The sequence below is a fragment of the Limanda limanda genome, chromosome 2 (assembly GCF_963576545.1).
Source record: "Limanda limanda chromosome 2, fLimLim1.1, whole genome shotgun sequence".
In the NCBI taxonomy this organism is placed as follows: Eukaryota; Metazoa; Chordata; class Actinopteri; order Pleuronectiformes; family Pleuronectidae; genus Limanda; species Limanda limanda.
In genome coordinates, this window is record NC_083637.1 from 8039895 (window position 1) to 8059964 (window position 20070).

At 40.7% G+C, this 20070-nt stretch overlaps 1 protein-coding gene across 1 annotated transcript in view; it reads left to right on the forward strand.

The window, feature by feature from the left end:
- The first annotated feature begins 12835 nt into the window (after positions 1–12835).
- The window catches only part of mad1l1 (mitotic arrest deficient 1 like 1), a 54244-nt gene continuing 47009 nt past the window's right edge, over positions 12836–20070 (forward strand). Inside the window, exons 1-9 of the mRNA XM_061091096.1 lie at positions 12836–12905; positions 14047–14211; positions 14306–14446; positions 15047–15226; positions 15321–15445; positions 15566–15647; positions 15846–15976; positions 16562–16676; positions 16934–16995. Coding sequence (XP_060947079.1) covers positions 14068–14211; positions 14306–14446; positions 15047–15226; positions 15321–15445; positions 15566–15647; positions 15846–15976; positions 16562–16676; positions 16934–16995 — 980 coding nt within the window. The 5' untranslated portion in view covers positions 12836–12905; positions 14047–14067. The remainder of the gene's footprint in view (positions 12906–14046; positions 14212–14305; positions 14447–15046; positions 15227–15320; positions 15446–15565; positions 15648–15845; positions 15977–16561; positions 16677–16933; positions 16996–20070) is intronic.

Consider the following 20070-nt stretch of genomic DNA (forward strand, 5'->3'; position numbering starts at 1 on the left):
AAAAGAAAAACATGGGAAAGAAGATGTAATATATCGAAATTGAAGCTAAAATACAGTAAAATGCTACAAATTATATTAGTTAAAAGATAAAAAGCATAGATAATAAGTTAAAAAGAGATTTATACAGTAAACGTCATCGAAGATAGGTTAAAAAAAGGGCAGATTCAGTAAAAGGCACAGGAGATAAAAAGACTTAGATAAAGCAAAATAGTGATCTGCATTAACAGAATCATTAGACCGACTGGAACTGAATTAAAACCAAGATTAAACAGGAAACTGTTTAAATGAGATTAAAATGATCGATGGAGGGGGAGGAGCCAATGTGGACAGAAATACTTTTCTAAAGTTTTGGGGCAGAAACCTCTCTAGTCCAGAAGATCTTTGATAGGAGCAGGAGAGAGGGTGTATACTTTAAAAACAGTGTCTGGTTTACACATTAATCAACACAGAGCCACATCGGCATTTATTTGGAGTGTTTGTTTGTGTCCACTTGATGAATTTAAAACCGATACTCACTCTTTATTGGAGAGTTAAAGTCCTGCTTTAACTTCTGAGATGAAAGTAAAAACCCTCATTAGACCCAAGAGCAGCTGCAGAGTCAGGTCACCTTTTCCAACTTTGCTGTTTTCATCATTACTCAAAAAATCTACTTGTTTTACGATCCTTTTTTTTCCTGGACGACTTTATTTATTGATCGGGAATTTCAACAAATAAGATTAAAAAAAACTTGTTTCAGAAACAATTTACAAACTGTAACTTTAATATAGAAATAGTGACGATAACGCCTCTGATTATTCATGAGCTCAAATGGTGGATATTCCTCAAGTGCTCAGTAAAGACAGGAAACCGGGGGTGTGGTGGTTTCTGCTCCTTGCTGTGCAGCTGTGTGCACTCTCACTGTCTTAATGGGCACTTGGAAGGTGACAGCGTCCATGCTGAATACACATGGTGTGGGAGGTGCAGGTTGAGAGGTCACAGGGAGGGGGTGGGGGGGGGGCTTCCAGCTAATTTGTGCCCCAGGGTCCCATCAAAGTTTAATCCAGCCCTGCTGACCTATACAGGCCCGAATCCCAAACGGTATTCCATCAGCAAATCCATCTCAGAGGAGCATGTTACTGGGAAAAAGCGTTCAGCTTGGACCTTTTTTAATTAGTTGCCTCCCCTTTGATTATTGATCCATCTGTGAAATGACCTCCATCAGCTTCTGTTCGGCGGTGGGGTCACGGCTGAGGTAGACTGAAAACCGCTGCCGCTGTGGAACGAGCGACGCCATTTATCGCCGGCGCAGCATTGACTGTTTGTTCCTGCCGCTGAGACAAGGACCTGTTGTTGTTTTTGCCGCTAATGTCATCAGCCTGACAAAAATAAAGATGAATCCGCAAATTAAACCGCGTGCGGATAAAACAATTCGACAAACCGCCGCAGCTCGTCGGAGAGGAACTGAGGAAGTAAACACATTTATACACTGTCGTCCTTCTCTGCAGGCATTGAGGGTGACGTGTTCAGATTGAGGTTGAACAGGTGAAAAAGAAAAATACGACCTTTTCCTTTCTCTGCCTCTCAGAAAATATTTTTCTGTGGTGCCCAATCAGGGTCCTTTTTCCTTTGTTTGAAAGAAAAAATTTAAAATCGCACATCCTGTTTGGCTCAGGAGAGATTTTCTCTGTCCCTGGTTATTCACACATTCTATACAATGTTTTCTATTCAGCACAAGGTGTTGCTTGTGTTAAATGAAAGTTTCAATGGAGCAACTACCTGTAACACCACAGATTCAATTGAATGCATGTTTCAATGCTATATGACCCAGTAGTCTGCCAATGGAACTTAAGTTTTTTGTATTGTATGAAGCCATACAATTGCTTTGTGTTGCATTCACATCAACATCCTGTACCAAGAAATTATAAAGTGATAGTTATCAAAAACACCGAGGTGAAGGACTCACAGATTTCGTGGCAGAATTGTAAAAGTAAAGTCAAGCTTTTCACATTCTTGCTATGTAATATAAACTGCTCTAAAGAAATGCTTTCGTTCTCCTGGGTACAGGAAATTGCTAGCGTAGTAAATTTGGTATAACATAACTTTTAATAAACCTTTCAATTTGTGAATATCGTGAATGTGATTTACATTATATTTATTGTCGCAAAGGATTTAATCAAGATAGAGCTTATTCCCTTAGACAAGAGTTTTATTTGCGCCTGTGTTTGTTTAATACCGAATCAATTTCCATGAAATTTAGTGGCGAGGTTGGAAATTACCCAAGAAAGATCTTTAAACCTCCCCCGTCTTTAATATCGCAAAATAAACAATTAATGGATCTTGATTTGTGCGATTCGATGTAGATCAAAATAAAAGTCCATTTATAAAGGTGACTTTTAAACATTGGCAGAGATACGCACTTCAGCTGTCTTTAAACGTTTAGTTGTTGTTGTTGGGTAAGATTGTCCAAGCTGCCCCCCCCCTCTCGCTCGATATCAGCTGGGATTGGCTCCAGCTCCCCCCTGTGACCCTCGAAGGATAAACAGATAAGATAATAAGGTAAATCCTTATCATTTGATTTGTGGATCATTTGTTTTGTACTTAACTAACCAAAGCTGCCTCTTCTCCTCAGGGATGTAATGGAGGAGAAGCAAGGAAAGTACCTCAGTTGTGAGTGGAGTACTGACTGAAGTACACTCAATGTACTTTGTTCACTTTCAGCATTCACACGCGTCATAGCACAGACACACAACGTGACTCAACAGTGTTTAAACGGTTTGTATCTGAATTGATGTCTTGTGTATTCAATATTATTTCAATTAGCTCCATCGACTCATCTGTTAAAACAGACAAACAGACAAACAGACAAACAGACAAACAGACAAACAGACAAACAGACAAACAGACAAACAGACAAACAGACAAACAGAACACATATTACACATATTAGTTCTCATCTATTACACTTTCACCACCGGCCTTTATTCATTGACCTGAGCTTTTATTATCTGAAGTTCAGGGGACCGAAGACGAGCAAAACCTTCCACTGGATCTGTTCGTTCGTCTGAATAATCAGAGAGAATAATAGAAACCGAAGGAAATGTAATCCCCCTAAAAAAAGAAAACGTCATAACATTTAACAGGAGACGTTTGCAAGAGATAAAATTCACATTCAGACACACACACACACACACACACACACACACACACACACACCCACACACACACACACACACACACACACACACACACACACACACACACACACACACACACACAGCTCTCTGCTAATGTTAGAGGCCCTTTATGTGAGATAGGTCAAACTATCAGACAGGGTTTTCTTTTTATATTTCTTTGAGTTATTTTCTTCCCGTTTCTTTCACTTTCAAAGCATCAAACGTTTTGCTGCTGGACTGAAAGTGATGCCTTTTATTTCCAAGTCTTATAAATAAAAATGACAAATATGGTGATATTTATAAGAATATGAACCGTGAATATAGATGTAGATGAATTAGGAATCGCTTTCTAGTTTCTATCGATAAACTAATGACTAGTGCATAATTAAATTCATGATATCATTCATACGATACAAAGTAGAATTATACACACACACACAAACACACACACACATTGAATTCAATCAACGAGGCAGGCGTGGGCTGAAAATGAGGCAACAACAACAATAATATTAATTATAGAACCAAATGATTCACTTACTGAAGGGCTGCAACAATTTTTGCTTATTTACCGCAACAAAAACCCACTGACCTGTGGACCACCACTCCTCTTCATCACACTATTATGATGAAGTTTTCACATCTGTCCACAGATGTATGAATAAAATCAACATCATACAGAGCGTATGTATATAAATTACGATGAAGTTTATATGCAATATGATGAATAATAAATAATATAGTAAGAGGAAGGAACATATGAGCGTGTCCCATCAGACTTGTTATTTCCCATATAAGACCGATGGTATGGAGAAAAAAAAGTGCATAGTGAGCAGAGATGAGCAGAAATACAGATTTTCCTGGATAAGTCATTAAGGTGATGAAGTGTAATTCCAGAAAAGCTCATTACCTCCATCAAGAGGAAGTGTTTCCATGTGTTTGTTGGTTCGTCAGCAGGATTTACACAAACAAACCAGACTGACCAGATTAACACAAACCAGAAGTTAATTTTTGTCCACCAGATACACGTTACCGGGGGTGAAATAAATATTGTATTTGTTTTCACATCCCCTGTTTAAAACTATGTTCATGACAAATAGATAATTGAAGTTATCAGACCATTCAATTCTTCTTTCGTATTCTGACTAGAAGAACTAGACAATCATGCTGAGGGTATTTGGCCTTGGATGACGTTTGAGTTCCGTTCTGTCCTCTTTCCATTTCCGTGACCATTTACTTGTTTCACGATTCATTGCGTTCTTATTACGCCTTGTTCCCTGCTGTCCTAAGATATGCATGTGTTTCAGCCCAGGGAATAAATCAGACAGCTCATAACGGCATCGCTACTGATGTAAGTTGGCAGAATAATAAGACTCTTAATTTCTCCTTTTGATTTACTCTTCTGTTTACTGCCGTGATTGGAAATAGACTTCAGCCGTCCGGCCACATATCGATTCCTTTTCTAATAGATCATTGAAACAGCTGGTGGATCCTTGTCTTTTAATGTGCATCCAGGTCCATTATCATCACTCACTCAATGAAGCATTTTTCATTGGCTCCCTCCCCCCTCAGTGTATAAAGTTTTTGCAGAAAGACGAATCTGCTGAAGGTATTCGTCATGGATGACGGAGGAGCAAGAAAGAGAAAATCAATAGTCCAGAAGAGTTGACTGATGGACTTACTGCTTACAAGAGGCGGCAAGGAGGGGGGGGGGGCTCACTTCCATTCCATTAGAAGCCGGCCCCTCCCACATTAACTCCCTCCTCTCTCTGTTATGAGACCCTTCGGAGAGATGTCAGCCTCGATCCGACTTAATCCAGCCGAAGCTGTCGGATCCGCAAAGGTCACGGACAGAGGAGTCGTTTCCCATAGAAGTGAAGTCGCAGATCAGAGAACGCGGCCGAGGCAATTTCTGAGGCTTCACTCTAGGATCTGTGCGTTTACATCAGTAGTCAGTACAAAGAGGGAAGAGAGTTAGGTGAATCACAGGGAGAGAAGATTCACGGTGACGTTTGTTTCATGTATCGAGGAAAAAAGACGAGTCAAACACGACAGACTCTCTGTAGCTTATCTTCTCCTTTAGTGTTAGACTAAATAAAGGCCCCAGGAACCAGGTATGTTTTTCCTGAGGGAAATTTGCTTTATTACTGTTCGTGTGTGAAGCTAAGTTTGAATGATTTATTTAAGTGGTGGTGTTTTTTCATGGTCTATTTCAAGAGGCCTGTTAAACAGTCGGCAAAATCTTCACATTCACAACTTTTCAAAATAAGAGCTCTGCTCAGTCTAAATGTTTAAAATCGTTGCAGCAACAAAAAGAATGCTTTGCTTTTACTTTGATAACAAATTGCTAAAGAGAAAGTGATTCAATGTTGACATGCAACAGTCTGATGTGGTGAAATGTTTATAATGAAATTGTCCAAATGATCTGGCAAGACAGATATTATTGACAGACATGGCCTATGGGTCGCCACTTGCTGAGGATGCAGAAGTAGACGAAGAAGAAGAAGACGTTCCCCAGACTTCCTGTGCCCCTGCCTGCAATGCACTGTTTCCTTGTTTGTTCAAAGTTTACTATTGAACACATCACACGTCCGAATTGCACCAAGTACAACACTGCAGTTCTTTGAGCCATTAACGATACAAATGCCAAGTGTGAAACAGATTTCTGGAAGTGTTACACTTCATGAATCAATGCTGAGGCTCAAACTAAAGTGCATTCAGTCATCACTCAAATCACTGGTTGTTAATGTGTCGACCTGTGACACCAGGAGAAAAATAAAACCATATCCTGAAAAAGCAGGAGCCACAAACTGTCAGTGACACGACAGCATCTTTGAGAGTTGAGACTGTGGCCAGACGTGGAGTTTACTGACACCACATATTGTATCTATGAAGCTGGATGTAAAACCTCTTGTGCTTTATGACAGCCTGATCAAAAGGGTTATTGTTGTAATAATTTATTTTCAGAGAATCTCACCACATATTCCTTCTCTTTGACTACCTGCATCATATTTTCTAACCATGTTCGTGCACTTGGTTACATAACAGCTCTTTATTTTTTTCACAATGCTGTTTTCGATGTTATTGCCAGAGCATGACGGCAGAAAATGACTGTCGCCTGTTTGCCTTTCAGAGCGGAGTCACGACAATGGGTGCTTGAACATATGGTGAGGTCTTGTGGCGGTTCTGTCTTGTATGCACATTATCCAGTCTTTGCATTTCACACGTGAAGAATTCAACGTCTACAATTTTCTTCATCTCCGGGGTGTTCAGGTGAAGGAAGGCAGGACATAAAGTATAAAATTTTTGTTGACAGCCCATCGACAGCAGCGTTGGCTCTTATTCCCAAAAGCTCTCAAATCTGTTTTCATCTTCTTCTGCTTCTTCGACAGGTACAGCTCCTCTCTTTCATCTTGGGATATCTGTATTCTTTTTGCCTTTTCAAGTTTGCATCCATCGCACGTTAGAAGAGGCGTCAAAGTGCCCACTCGCTCGCTGTGAAATAAAAACACCAAAGAGTGTCTGGAGCAACTGACTCGGACGTTTGCGAATTCCCAATTAGCGTTTTTGGATCGTTTCAGTGCCAATGACCTTGTCTTTACTCCACCACCAATAATGTGCTGGTTGAATGTAAACAGTGAAGAGTAGCCTGAGCTGCAAACCACACAACCACCATGTCCCCGGTTTGCTCCTTGTTCTTTGTTCCGCGTGGAGCCTTCATTTCCTGTCTGCCTCGATACGTATTCAGTGTTCCACTTTGGCGAAATGCAGACAAATAAAAATGGATAAAGGGAGTGAGCCTGCTGATCCCACAGTCTGCATCTACTGTTTTCTAGATGACCCTGCGGATTCTCTATTCTGGTGTAAACAAGTTTGTTGATGCCAGTGGAGAGTCGTTCCCTCCACATCAGCTGCAGCACGTGGCTGACACAGCCGTCTGGGGTTTGTGTATGAGCTACACACATCATGCAGTCAGATGTAGTCATGTTGATTTAATGGGGCTGTAGATCAGAGCCGCACTGATTTAATGTTTGACCTAAAAAAATCAATGTCTGCATTTATTTTATTTTTTTTATAGTTTTTTGTCAGGGACCAACCATTGACACACTACACACATACTGAACGACAACATTAATATATCAAATACAACAACAACATGTGAGATACCAAACCAGTTAAATAAAGCAAAAAACAGTCGAACAATAAACAAACAAACACACATAACAAAGGTATCCAAAACAAATTGTATATTTTATTATCATTAATGATTAAATATGTGCATTTATGTTTGTATTTTATATTAAAACATTTTTTTTATTCATTCAATTTATGATGGTCAGGGTGATTTGCAGCTACATCTGTAACAGAGATGTACATATATAAGCTGCACATTAATTTTGATATTTAAAGGCTATGGAGCGAATACAGTGGGTGTTTGTTGTGTTTATACATGTTGACATGGCCTGATCTTCACTCTGTGATATCACTGTTCTTTATGTTACTGGAGCCTGAACACTATCTTTCAGCAGAGGTGTGTTTATGAGTCTGGAACCATGCGACTTTTGGTGAAACTAATTTATCTCCGATGTTTCATAGACAGACAGAATCACTCATAAATGTTTTCCTGCAGAATAAATGTGGAAACCCAGTTAGAACTGAACATGGGAGTAAATTACGTTCTGGACCACTGCATCATAAACTGCTGCTATCTGACCCGAAGTAATTTTGTTACCCTGAGGTGATTGATGATGATATCATACGTTATTGACTCTAGAGATATTGGCATTCGTATCAGCCTTTAAAATCCAATAATGTAACTGAGCATCAGTGCATCACATTCCGCACACACACACACACACACACCTCTCCAGGCAGGTCTGTGCTTCTGTTTCTGAGGCTGTTTGTGTTGCAGCTCTTTCTCCACAGCTTCCTCGCTCCCTTCATGACGTCCTTGCATCTCCTCCACCTCCTCCGCCCTTCTCTACCTCCATCTCTGTCCTCCCTCCCTCCATCCCACCACCTTGTTACCACCATCCACCTTCTTCTTCTCCCACCGTTTCATTTTCAATCTTATTCTCCAATGCCTTAATGTCCTGATCAAGCCACCCTACGGGAAAAAGGCATTTGTGCACTGTGTTCCCGCTGATGACCGACATGAGCGGACAGACAACTACACACAAGCGACTACACACACACCAACACAACCACAAAGCCCCTATCTTTCATAACACAGCAAGGGACTCCCAGTGGAACGCTGCCTGGTGGATTATTGGTTGCAGGAGAGGTGAGTCACCACAGTTCATAAAAATATAATGCTCACACTATACACATGAACATAGTAATGTACTTTTTTTCAATGGCTTTGTATACACTTATGTGCCTTTGTTGTCATGCAGAGGAGAGACGCTGATGGATCTGTGATGAAAATAGATCTGCTTCCTGGAGAGTTTCCCTGCGGATTGTACAAATACTGTGGATGTTGGGAAACCCCAGGGAGGACGAATTCAAAACATCCCATAACACACACGTCATCTCCCCGCTGAGTTATATGAGTACATTAATTGAGTGAAGGCTATGTATTTGTCATGCTCCATTGTGTATGATGTAGGGGGAAGCATGGGCAGGAATGGAATATAATTAAAGTTATGTCTTCATTTTTGTATGATGAAACTAAGTTAGATTTAGTTTGATCAGGAGCAGGTCCTCTTCCACATGTTGCACCAACATGTTTCTCAGGATCAACAAACCTCTGGATCATCAAATAACAAAGTAAAACCAAACTTACTGGAAAAATACAAACTTGAAAAGACACGTTTGGTCCACGTCGCATCCACTTACATGGAGGAGGTGGGTTTCATACTGCAGCCAGCCACCAGGGGGTGAACAACTCACTTTGGCTATACTTTTGGGGATCTGTCATGTCATCCATCTTTACATACAGTCTATGGTTGGTTGCAATGTGCCGCTTTACCTCCAGATTCCAAAACCTGATACCTGTTTTTTTGCATTTGCCTTTGTCAGTGTGCACGAGTGTGCACGAGTGTGCACGAGTGTGCATGTCACCCATAAGCTAATAATATTAAAGTATTCCCTGGGGCACAAGAACACGGGAAGACTGAAATCGCTCCTGGCTCCTTCTCTGTCCTCCTTCATTACATGAGTTTAAAATCACTACTTTATTGATTGACTCTTTAACCTTTGCTTCATTTGATCTCAAACGTCGTTATCTGTCCATCTCTCTGTTTCCGCTTCAATTTTCGGTCTAATTTTCTCATCCTTCCCTTCCTTCCACTTTATGGACCCATGACGACTACAAATTGTCATTTCTCTCCCTCGGCCTTCTGCTCCTTCTCATCTCGCTATTATCCTCTTTTCCCCCTAATTGACCGTTTTTCTTCCTCTGTCTATCCCCTCGTAGATTTACAGTTACAATAGTTACTGAGGCGGCACCCGGTGTTACCTTGCTGTGACCTCTCTCTGTCTGCCGTGAGAGGAGCACGACCTGACTCACTTTATTTCTATTTCAGGGCCTCACACCACAGGAGAGGCATTTTCTCCATTATGAGGATCGTCTTTAACTGAAAAATCAAAAATAATGTCAGGCACACAAGGCGTGATGATGAGCCTAATCTGCAAACATAAAGTCTGTTCAAATGCACTGAAGCGATGAGAAAATGTGTAAAACACTTATTAAACTGCAGTGATTATGCGCGTTAAATGAATTAACTACATCGCCTCAGATGACTCCTGATGCTAAAAGCCTGTTTAATGGCTGAATCGCATCCATTAGTTCTCACCATTCTGCAGTTAATTACAAACATTTCGACTCTGCTGCCAACAAGACAAAATAAAACGTCTCTTTTAGATGTCAGCCAACTAATCTTGTATGATTTACATAAAACTAGAGCATTCATGTTTGCTGTGGTGTTTACATGCTGTGAATGGAGAAGCCACTGAATGTAAGATGGTGTTTTGTGAACTGCTTTTACGCTTTTCACAGCAGATGGCAATGAAGGGCACATCTGCGGGCACTTCTGCTGATTTATTTCGTATGGTTCTTGTGTGTGTGTGTGTGTGTGTGTGTGTGTGTGTGTGTATGTGTGTGTGTTTGTGCACTTGTACGTGCATTTTTATGTGTCTGGTTTTATTCCTCGTGCATTTACGTCATCTTGCAGAGATCGCTGCATGAATTCCAGGCCGACCTCAGGATGGCGAGGGAAGGTGGAGATGGCGAGGAGAGCCACGGAATACCCGAGAGAGAGAGAGAGCGAGTGAATCACACCGTGACAGATAAAGAAAGACACAGAAGATAGAGTGTTAGTAGCCAGTAAGCGAGGGAGATAGGGGTCCAAAAAAAGGAGAGGAGAGGGAAGGGAGGTGCAGGGGGACTGAAGACAGTGGACGGAAATAAGCACAATACTCTTGGGGGGTGAAAGAAGGAGAAGGAGAGATACAGTGACAGGTAGCTGTTATGTCAATCTGAAGCAGACACGTCTTCTGTGTGACCTTTTCACATGAATTCACACCCCCACCCTCCTGCATCCAAGTAAAAAAAATAAAAAACTGCCCTCGTTGCTCCCCCTCGCTTTAATTTCATATTTTACACCACTTTTCCAACATAAATAGTGGTGAGGAAAGGTGACAGTTCTGACCTCTTCAGCTGCTGCTCTCCACGGTTATTTAACCAGGGAATTTAGTAATTTAATGCTGATTAAACTGCTGCAAACTGCCTTGGATAAAAAAGAATCAATCTGCAATTGCCGCAAAAACAGATAAGATAAAGAGTGGCCTGGTCACACATTAGCAAATATGCGAGTGCAGCAAATCCAGTGTGTTTCCGTGTGGAGTTCAAGAATAGTGAACTTTAACCTGCATTGTTCACTTAGCACTAACATGTGTGTGACCCTCTATGGTGTGACCGTGCTAAACTGTTGACCTACACACTCAGCCACACTGCCCTCTACTGGGCTTTGGAAGTATTTAGCAATTCATCAAAATACGTATTCTGTTATTTCTGAGGGAAAGAAAATCTAAATTTAATTTATAAACTAACATATGTCCAATAAAGTATGATATCTAATGTTGGTATTCAGATTCTAATTCTGGAGGATTATGACCAAAATGGTAATCATGGTTATTTTGAGCAATATCAGGATCACAGCTTTTTATGATGATTATTCTTCAATGTTGTGCTACAGTCCTGCTAATGTATAAATGTGGGTGTGGGCCTCATTCCTCTGACGTCTCTTTTGTTTACATAAACAAAGGACATCTTGCTCCAATCTTGCAGCTCAGTGTTTAACCCTCTCATCGGCTTCAGTCCTTCATGAGTCCCTTCTCTCTCCCTGTGTTTTTTCGTGTTTCCTCTGAGTCCCTCCGTTTATTTTCCCCACGTCTAAAGACACAAATGCATCTCAGACATAAGGAATAGTGTTGGGCTTTGTCACAGACCCCAGCACTTGTCACAGAGCTGCAGTCCATCCTCAGGCGCTACGCTTCGGCTGTCATATGCTGATGATGGATTCTCTCGTGGAGTAAATGAAGTATATATGCAGAATACTGAGATTCATTGTTTCTAACAATGTTTAATGTCACTGTTGCTGTTTTGATCCCATGCAGATCAAGAGCCTGATAACTTGAAGTATTTTGATGATTTAACACAGATTGTAATGCTTCTGGTTGTAGACATCCATATGGTCACCGTGGTATTAATGCCATCATCCCATTGTTCAGTATCTTTTAAACTTTGCCACCGGTGTCTCACCCGGAGTCATGTTTTTTCAGCTTGTGCCACATTAATGTCATCAGTGGGTACATCATCCTCATGTGTTTCCTCACATGTAAACAGACTCATATAATGAAGAAGCAATGGCTGCTTACTGGTGACCACTGGATCAATACTAAGTGAAATCATCCAGAAGTGTAAAAACTAGAATGATGGGTTTAGCAATGCTGCCCTCTGTGAGACAAACTCTGCCATCACAACTTTCTATATCAATGAAATAACACATAGAAATAACATAGGAGATACAAAAAACAACAACTGATACTTTCTTTTAAATGCAACATTTTAATATCTGTAAAGCTGACAGCAGAGGTGATGACAATGTTGCTGGTACTTTTCATAGCTTTGGTAAAACGTTTGTTTGTCTTCATAATATTTAAGATAAGATAAGATCTAAATCTATCTAAATGGTTCTATAAGGGATGGCTTACGTCTGTTACTTATCCCAATGTAAAAAATATATATCAAATAAATAGATAACAAAAGATCAAACGACTTAGTGATTGGTAACAAAGGGAAAATACAAAGTAAACAATATAATACACAAACACACATACAAAAATAAATAACTAAACCAAACATACGAAAACAAAAAGGAAAAATCTTAACACACAAGTTCTAAAACTGGATTTAAAGTATAGTTTAAGAAAGATTGTATTTTTTAAAGTTTCAGATATTTTTGCTTGTGCTGTAAATATTGAGAAAAGATAATCATCAATCGTTGTTATTCCTAAATTTTTAAACCAAATTTTTTCATATTATTATTATTATTATTATTTTATTATTTTATTATTGTCATTATAGAATTTGGACAGTTTGACCATGTTCACAACTGCCACTCCCGCGATACGTCAAAGTATCGCGATAACATGTGGAACTGACTGTTTAAACTGGAGGGAGTTCAAACCGGTGCAGTGTGAGATCAAGCTAACAAGCTAACAGGCTAGCAAGCTAACCGGCTAACAGAGGTGAGATATCTTCATCTTCATCTTCACCGGCTCCTCTTCACCAACCCTCAGCTCTGAGGCTGGGACTCGAACCCAACGCGAGCCTCATGCTAACCACATGTTAGCTTGTTGTGTTGTTGTTAGCTTGTTGTGTTGTTGTTAGCTTGATAGCTTTCCCCTTAGGAGTTCGCTCACACTCTGGATTTAAACTCAGGGAAGTTCGTGTAACAACGATGTTAAACAACAGATAAACACAGAGACATGAACGAGAAGCTTCCTGAATGATTTGATAACATTGTGGCTGGATGTTAGCTTCTGTTTTTAGCTGCTAGCTTCCCTGTAGCTGTCTCTCATTGAACGTTATCTGTTGTTGTTTTTGTGTTGATCTGTTGAATCTGACCTGTGTTAACACATCATATGAGGTAAAGACAATGCTTTAATATTCAAGGTGAACTTTATCACATGAGTCAATATCGATAATCATCACGACACCTGTCAAATTATTGGTTATATTAAGTTTAAAAGACTGAGTTTTGTTCCTCAGTGAAGTTTTTGTGTTTTCTTTATGAGCAGAGAATGACAAACAGTTGATAAACAGCGATACATTTTATTGTTCTGAGGTAAATCAGTTAAGTTTTACACCTCCTCACTCACAATATTGATAAATTTAACCTTTATTCCCTTGATATTGATGAAAATGATACTGTGATTTTGGTGATTGTTTTTTGCCCAGCCCTGTGTGTAGCTGTGTTAGTCAATTGGAATTAGTTATTGTAGAAATGATGTTAAACTTGTTATATTCTGTTGTTATTTATTGTTGTTTGATGTTATTTGTTATGATCACAGCAGGTACGGGTGGTGATAACTTATAGTTAAAAACAAGCTCACCTGTATGCAGGGAGATACATTTTTTTGTTAACCACACTTTGCTGATTATTTTGCATATTTTCATGCACTTAAAAATAAATTCCGTTTGGGTTATTAATATTATTTCATAGATGAAAGCATCTTGTGGACACGTTGGATCTTTGCAGATATCTTTCGTCCTGTCAAACAAAGTAACTCCGGCTTGACCTCGGCCTCAGCATTATATCTTCTGATTAAATATTTAAGTTATGTTTGCATCCCTGTATCTTTACTGTGTCTTTCTCCACGTGCACAGTTACCACCAGCGACTCTCAAAATGGATCTGGAAGACGACACCACAGTGTTGACAACCTTGAAGTCCTTCAACTCCTTCATCAGCTGCCCTGAACCTCCCCCGAGGCTGTCGGATCGCCCAGCGGGGAGCGGGATCCTGCAGAGTCAGTACAAACGCAGCATGGAGGTAAACCAGAACTGACAGCATCCTCAGAACGCCGTGCGGAGGCTGAAGTGTTAACATGCAACCTCTGCATCCACTGACTTCTCTTCCCTTGCAGCTTCTGGAAGCGGCAGAGAGGGTTCAATCAACGAATCGCTACCGTATGTTGGACCAGGAGAAGAAGCAGATGGAGCTGAGTCACAAGCGAGCTCGGTTTGAACTGGAGAAGGTTGCTTCTGACAGTGCACGAGACCATGAGGTACAGGGTCACACATCCTTACATGAGTGTATAAGACCAAAGCATATAGAGTGAATTAGAATACAGGATACAGAAAAAGCCTTAGAATTAGGTTTTGAATATGGTTTGGAGGGTCTTATGATAAAGCTAATTTAAAGCTACTACCATCGTGGTTTAAAATCACTTTTATTTTTTAAGAGAGGTTTTGTGTGCAGAGTTTGTAATGTCTCCATGGTTTGTAGTTTTATCTGGGTGATACAGATTAGTTTGCTGTAATAAAGCTACAAACAGGACCAACATTGAACTGATCGCTGTCTATCGCCCTGGGCAGAATTAATCTCAAATCATTTGCTTGGCTGTGGGAAGGCTTATGCACGCCTACTGTTTCTGCTTGTAGCCTTAGAGACAACATGGCTTTTTGGGCTATTTTAACTTGACTACTTCACGTTATCTACAGTAAAAGGGAAGTGTAAGTTATTCTGGGACTCTTGATATTCCATCATAATATGGTCTTAAAATGTCTTTTATTTAACTTATGGAAACTGGCAGTAACTCTGCATGAACTGCAAGCGTCAGAGCAGAAATTTGGATAAACATCTTTCTCTAACTCTTATGTTAAAGCATGAGGTGGACCGGAACCAAGACCTCTTGGGACGAATTAAGAAGTTGGAGGAAAGAGAGATCGATGCAGCCAAGAACCTTTCAGAACAAGTGGAAGCAAATCGCTTTGTTCGTAAGAACCTGGAGGGCCTGAACAAGAAGCTGGAGGAGCGAGATTCCCGTCTCAACACAGCTCACCAGGTAAACACACGCACAGACTCACACGTACACTTACTCTGCTGCTTTGGTCACGTCTCTTATCTTGTGTCGGCTCACTTCTGTAATCTGTTCCCAGGCCAGCAGTTCTTTGAAGGATGAGATCAGAGAGCTGAAGCAGAAGATTCAAAACAAAGACTCAACAATTTCTTCTCAAACTCTAGAAAACCAGGAGCTTCAAGAACAGCTAGATTTACAGCGCAGGTAAAGACACATAGAGAGACGACCTCTCACCAAGCTTTGATTCATGCCGATGCTCAGTGAGCTGCACTGCATACGATTAATATTGACCAAGCACTCTTATCTGATTGCTTCTATAATCAGGAAGTATCAGGAAGTCTCTCAGCTTTGCCAAAGTCTCCAAGCGGCCGAGTCCTCTTGCTCAGAGCACATCATCAAGATTAAGGTAAGCAGTGACACACGAGTGCTTCCCCTGGGATGGAGTTGTAGCCACAGAAGCAAATCATCCTTGAAAATGCTTTTCTTTTTATCTGCACACCTGAGAGGTTTCTTTTATGTGTAAAAAAAAATCCACTGAATGTTTTTGCTGTGTGCTGAATATTTATGTACTGGTTTTCCTGACTTCTCTCCTCACTTGTGGCAGGAGCTGGAGAGGCGTCTCACCTTCCAGGAGCAAGACATCGCGATTGTGAAGACTGTAAAGCTGGAGGTGGCCAGGCTTCCAGATATGGAAAAGGAGCTGAAGCGCCTCAGAGAAGATAACGCCTTTCTCAGGTGGAACCCATGTTTAAATCTCTAATGCCTTCCCAAAAGATATAGTTTTCAAGGACCGCTGGTCAGTGCAATCCTCCAGTGCTCAACATGTCCCTGTGGTTTAGGATTAATGTTTTCACCGTGCGTATACAAGCAATGTGAAAAGAGGAGGAAGAAGAGTATGAAAGAAACGACATGACAGATCAAATGCAGAATTACAAAAGCTGTGTTTCTCTCTGTTTGTACAAACCTGCTTTCAGTGAAAGGTCATTTTCAGACGAATTAGAGGTGACAAAACTAACCCTGCTTTCCTCTGTGAGCTTTATCACTGAAGGGCATTTGATCTGCCTCTAGAGAGACACTGCAATCTGAGGATGTGGAGTGATCCCATTAATGCAATGTATTTGATTCCTTTCTACACTTCCCTGCTTTGATTATGTACATCAGTTATCTACATGTGCACAGAAACAGTCACTGTGATCTCACTTAATCTGAAATCACATTTTAAAATTGTCGCCAGTAATTGCCAGCACTCAATTCCTACATCTGAGGCTGAATCCCAAACTTTGAAGTCAGTGTTGTCTTTGGTGTGTTCACTCTGTGAAGGGAGAGCCGGGAGAACTGCAGCCTGCTGAAAGAGGAGGTGGAGGGGCTGAGGAGGAAGCTGGAGAGGATGGAGAAAACTAAAGAAGAGCTTGTCAATGTGGAACTGGACAAAGAGGTAACTTGTGTGTGGCTGTGAGATGGCATTGTGCATTTCACTTTGTACTCATTTACTTGTACTCCAGACTTTTTGGATAATATTTGCTGACTCTTCATCTATTTTTGTTATTAGCAGATTGTCTTTAAGGAGTTAAGCTTGTATTTAGTATTTTTTTCACTGACGTTTTTTTAATTCAAGTTTGAACAGATTTTGCTGTGTCTGCTTTCTTTAAACAAAAGTTCATCATGTAACCTGATGTTTCATTCCACTCTTAGCGACTGGCTGAGAAGCTTCACGCCTGGGAAAACCTGGGACAATCTACTGGACTCAACATAAGGTGGGACACATAGTCTGTATGTTGGGACATCTCACGTCTGAGTGTGTGACTGTAGGGGAGATGGACGAGTGCATATATTCCAAAGTGCCACTCAGTGGCGCTGTTGTCACATCGAATGAATGTGTGTCATCTCTGTGGAAGGATTCCACCAGAGTGCGTAGGTGTGTGTGTCTGTTTTGTACCTGCTGGTGTGTGCGCTGAGTGTGTCTCAAAGCATCCAGTCAAAAGTAATGAGAGAATGATTGCATGTTTCCTTGTGAGCAGTGGAGCAGATCTGACAGATTATACAAACTGCAGCCTTGTTGACTGCATGCATGCATGGATGCATTCTCACACACATCATTTTCTCTATGATTAAGTCTGGCTGTGATGTTTACAGAATGCTAAATGGAACACACAGCGTGCGTGCGTGGGTGTGTGTGTTTAAAATGTGTTTGACTTTCCTACAGGGCAGAAAGAGGAAGGTAGACAGTATTCTGTAAATTATGGAATAAAATCAAATCTTTCCTCATGCACGGCTTCCTTTTAGTCTTATGTAATGCGTTATGGGACCTGACAGCATTTGTTAAATTTACAGTTATCAAAAGCCCTGAGAGGATCACAGGCATCCTAATACTAACCTTTTATATAATATAATATATGAGAGGGGCTGTCCATCATTTCGCTGCCGTTCTGGGTGGATTGGGTTGAAATATGAAATCATTCTTAAATGTCAGGTGGTCAGACTGCCGTGTCATTGGCTGGTGGGAGCTGGTGATTCAGGAAAAACCAAACCAAACTGGTTCACATAAAACAAGCAGCTATATGTGAGACGTTTCAAAGTAAGTTAATGCAAGGTTAATTAACATCTAGCTTTAACGTTGAGGGCAAAATTATGTATGATGAAGGAAAAACACACAGTTCACCAGTGGGCTGTGTATTCCCTCCACTGTTTGTACTGGCCACTGGTGATGGATCATGATTATTCATTGCTGTTTGCTACGTAAGTGATATAAATTTTTTCTTTTCCGTGAATGTTGTTTGTGCCGAAATTGCAACTGGTAGATTTTTATCTGCAATGGTGGCGAAGCGACATCTCCCATGATTCCACGCTGCTTCACTATGTCATCAAACTAGGAGAGACCCCAACGGCCGAAGTATGATAATTTACATTCAATTATTAGGTGGTTATTATTTTTCCTGGCAGGTAACTGTGATGTAGAGAAGTGACTGCAACGTCATCATACTTTACTTTTGAATTAATTTACATATTTTATCTTTTTCTATTACCGACCATTTTGTGTTGGTCATTAGTGTTGAGAAAAGAATCTCCACAGAAGTTGTTAATGAGGTGGAAACGCATGTGGTGCTTCCAGTTGAGGAGTTTGTCTCATGCAGACCCAGAAGTCGATGCTGTGTTGACAGAGGAAAATAACTTTTGGACAGAAGTTCAGCCGGTCCAACAACAATCAATGTGGCCCCCCCGGTGGAGCAGACGAGCCGCACAGCCGCAGCCGGGGTTTGCCAGCAGTTGGCTGGCTGCTGGTGTTTGTTTCCTTTCCTTCTGTTTCACAGTCTGATAACATTGTGCTTGTTTGTGTGTGTGTACCCATGTGGTTGACAATTGAAATTGGTCAGAAAGCAGAATGAAAATATTTCCCTTCAAATTAAGCTGTTCTGTGAAACAATGTTGCCTGAGACAATATGTGGAGGGATTTTCTGGGAATGTGTTTCCTTCTCGTAAAATGTTTTCACCAGCTGAAGATAGAAATTAGATGGTTTGGTCCGTTTATGTCTTGGGTTCATTTCTACTGGAGGAATAGTTTTAATGCAGAGATGGAGCTAATTAGACTCATACCAGCAAGTTCATGCAGTGAAAAACAGTTTGAGGTGTTTGTTGTGTTTTGATTCTGTTACAACAAGACTTTCTGGGGTTTTTGTAGTTCTCCTAATCAGCTCCCACATTCCCCTAATTAATATAAGTTGTCTAGCATTTTGAAAAAAAACATTGTATATATTATATTTTAACAATTTATTCTTTAATTAAAATATCTTTATCTTTCTGCCGGGGAGTCCTGGTCTAGATGGGCTGCACTGAAATGCAGCAATGATTTCTGGGTAATAAAAAACACATGAAAACAAATTAAATCAAATTTGGGATTATGTTTGGTACAATCAATCAAATAATCAACAATAATTAACATATTTATAGATAATAATTATTACTTGCAGCTCACCAACAAATTTCGATCTCTATAGTATAATTTGAGCATAATATAATAGTAGAGTATAATAGTATAAATATTAACATTTTATCTCACTAGAGATTTTCTCACAGGTGTTTTCGGACCTTTAAGTTTCGAATGAACAAACGCTCTCTTGTTTGTCTGAAAGCGAGCAGCAGCAGGAGGAGGAGTTAGGGTTTGTTCGGTTCCTCAGGTGTCTCATCACCAATTTGAATTGAACCGACAACAGTTTAACAAGACTCTGGAGTAAACTTCTGTTAGAACCACTTCCCTCTACTCACTTAAGTATACGTGTTCAGAACTGGACTCGCAGCAGCCGTGCACTCCCCCGACAGCCCATTCACTCTACACAGCACCGCACCTTGTAGTTGTTTAAGACGTCTCACCAAATAATATACACAACCTGTTATTTGCAGCCAACAGAGATGTCTGGTTCATGAAAAAACCCCAGCAGAACACAGAAAACCCATCCCCTTGTATAAGCTAAGGAGAGGGCTAATCCCTCTGTGCTCAGGGCAATGTGGAATTACCTACTTTGGCTACTGCAGTTATTCCATCCTGTGATTCATGAAGTCATATTTTAATCATGAGATTATTTCCACACCTCAGGCTCCACCTAGCTAAACGGAAGCGGTGATAAATCCACGCCACCCAAATTTCACACGGCCCTCTCTGGATTTTCCAACCCCGGCGTTCACCTTGACTGCTCGGCCTTTTCCGCCCCCTGTTCCTAATTTGTCATATGAGTCAGCAAACTGCCGAACGCTGGAGCAGAATACCAGCCTCAGCTCTCAGGACACCACCGACCGGCTCCGACTGGAAGCTGAAGATTGGTCAGACGCTTCATTTA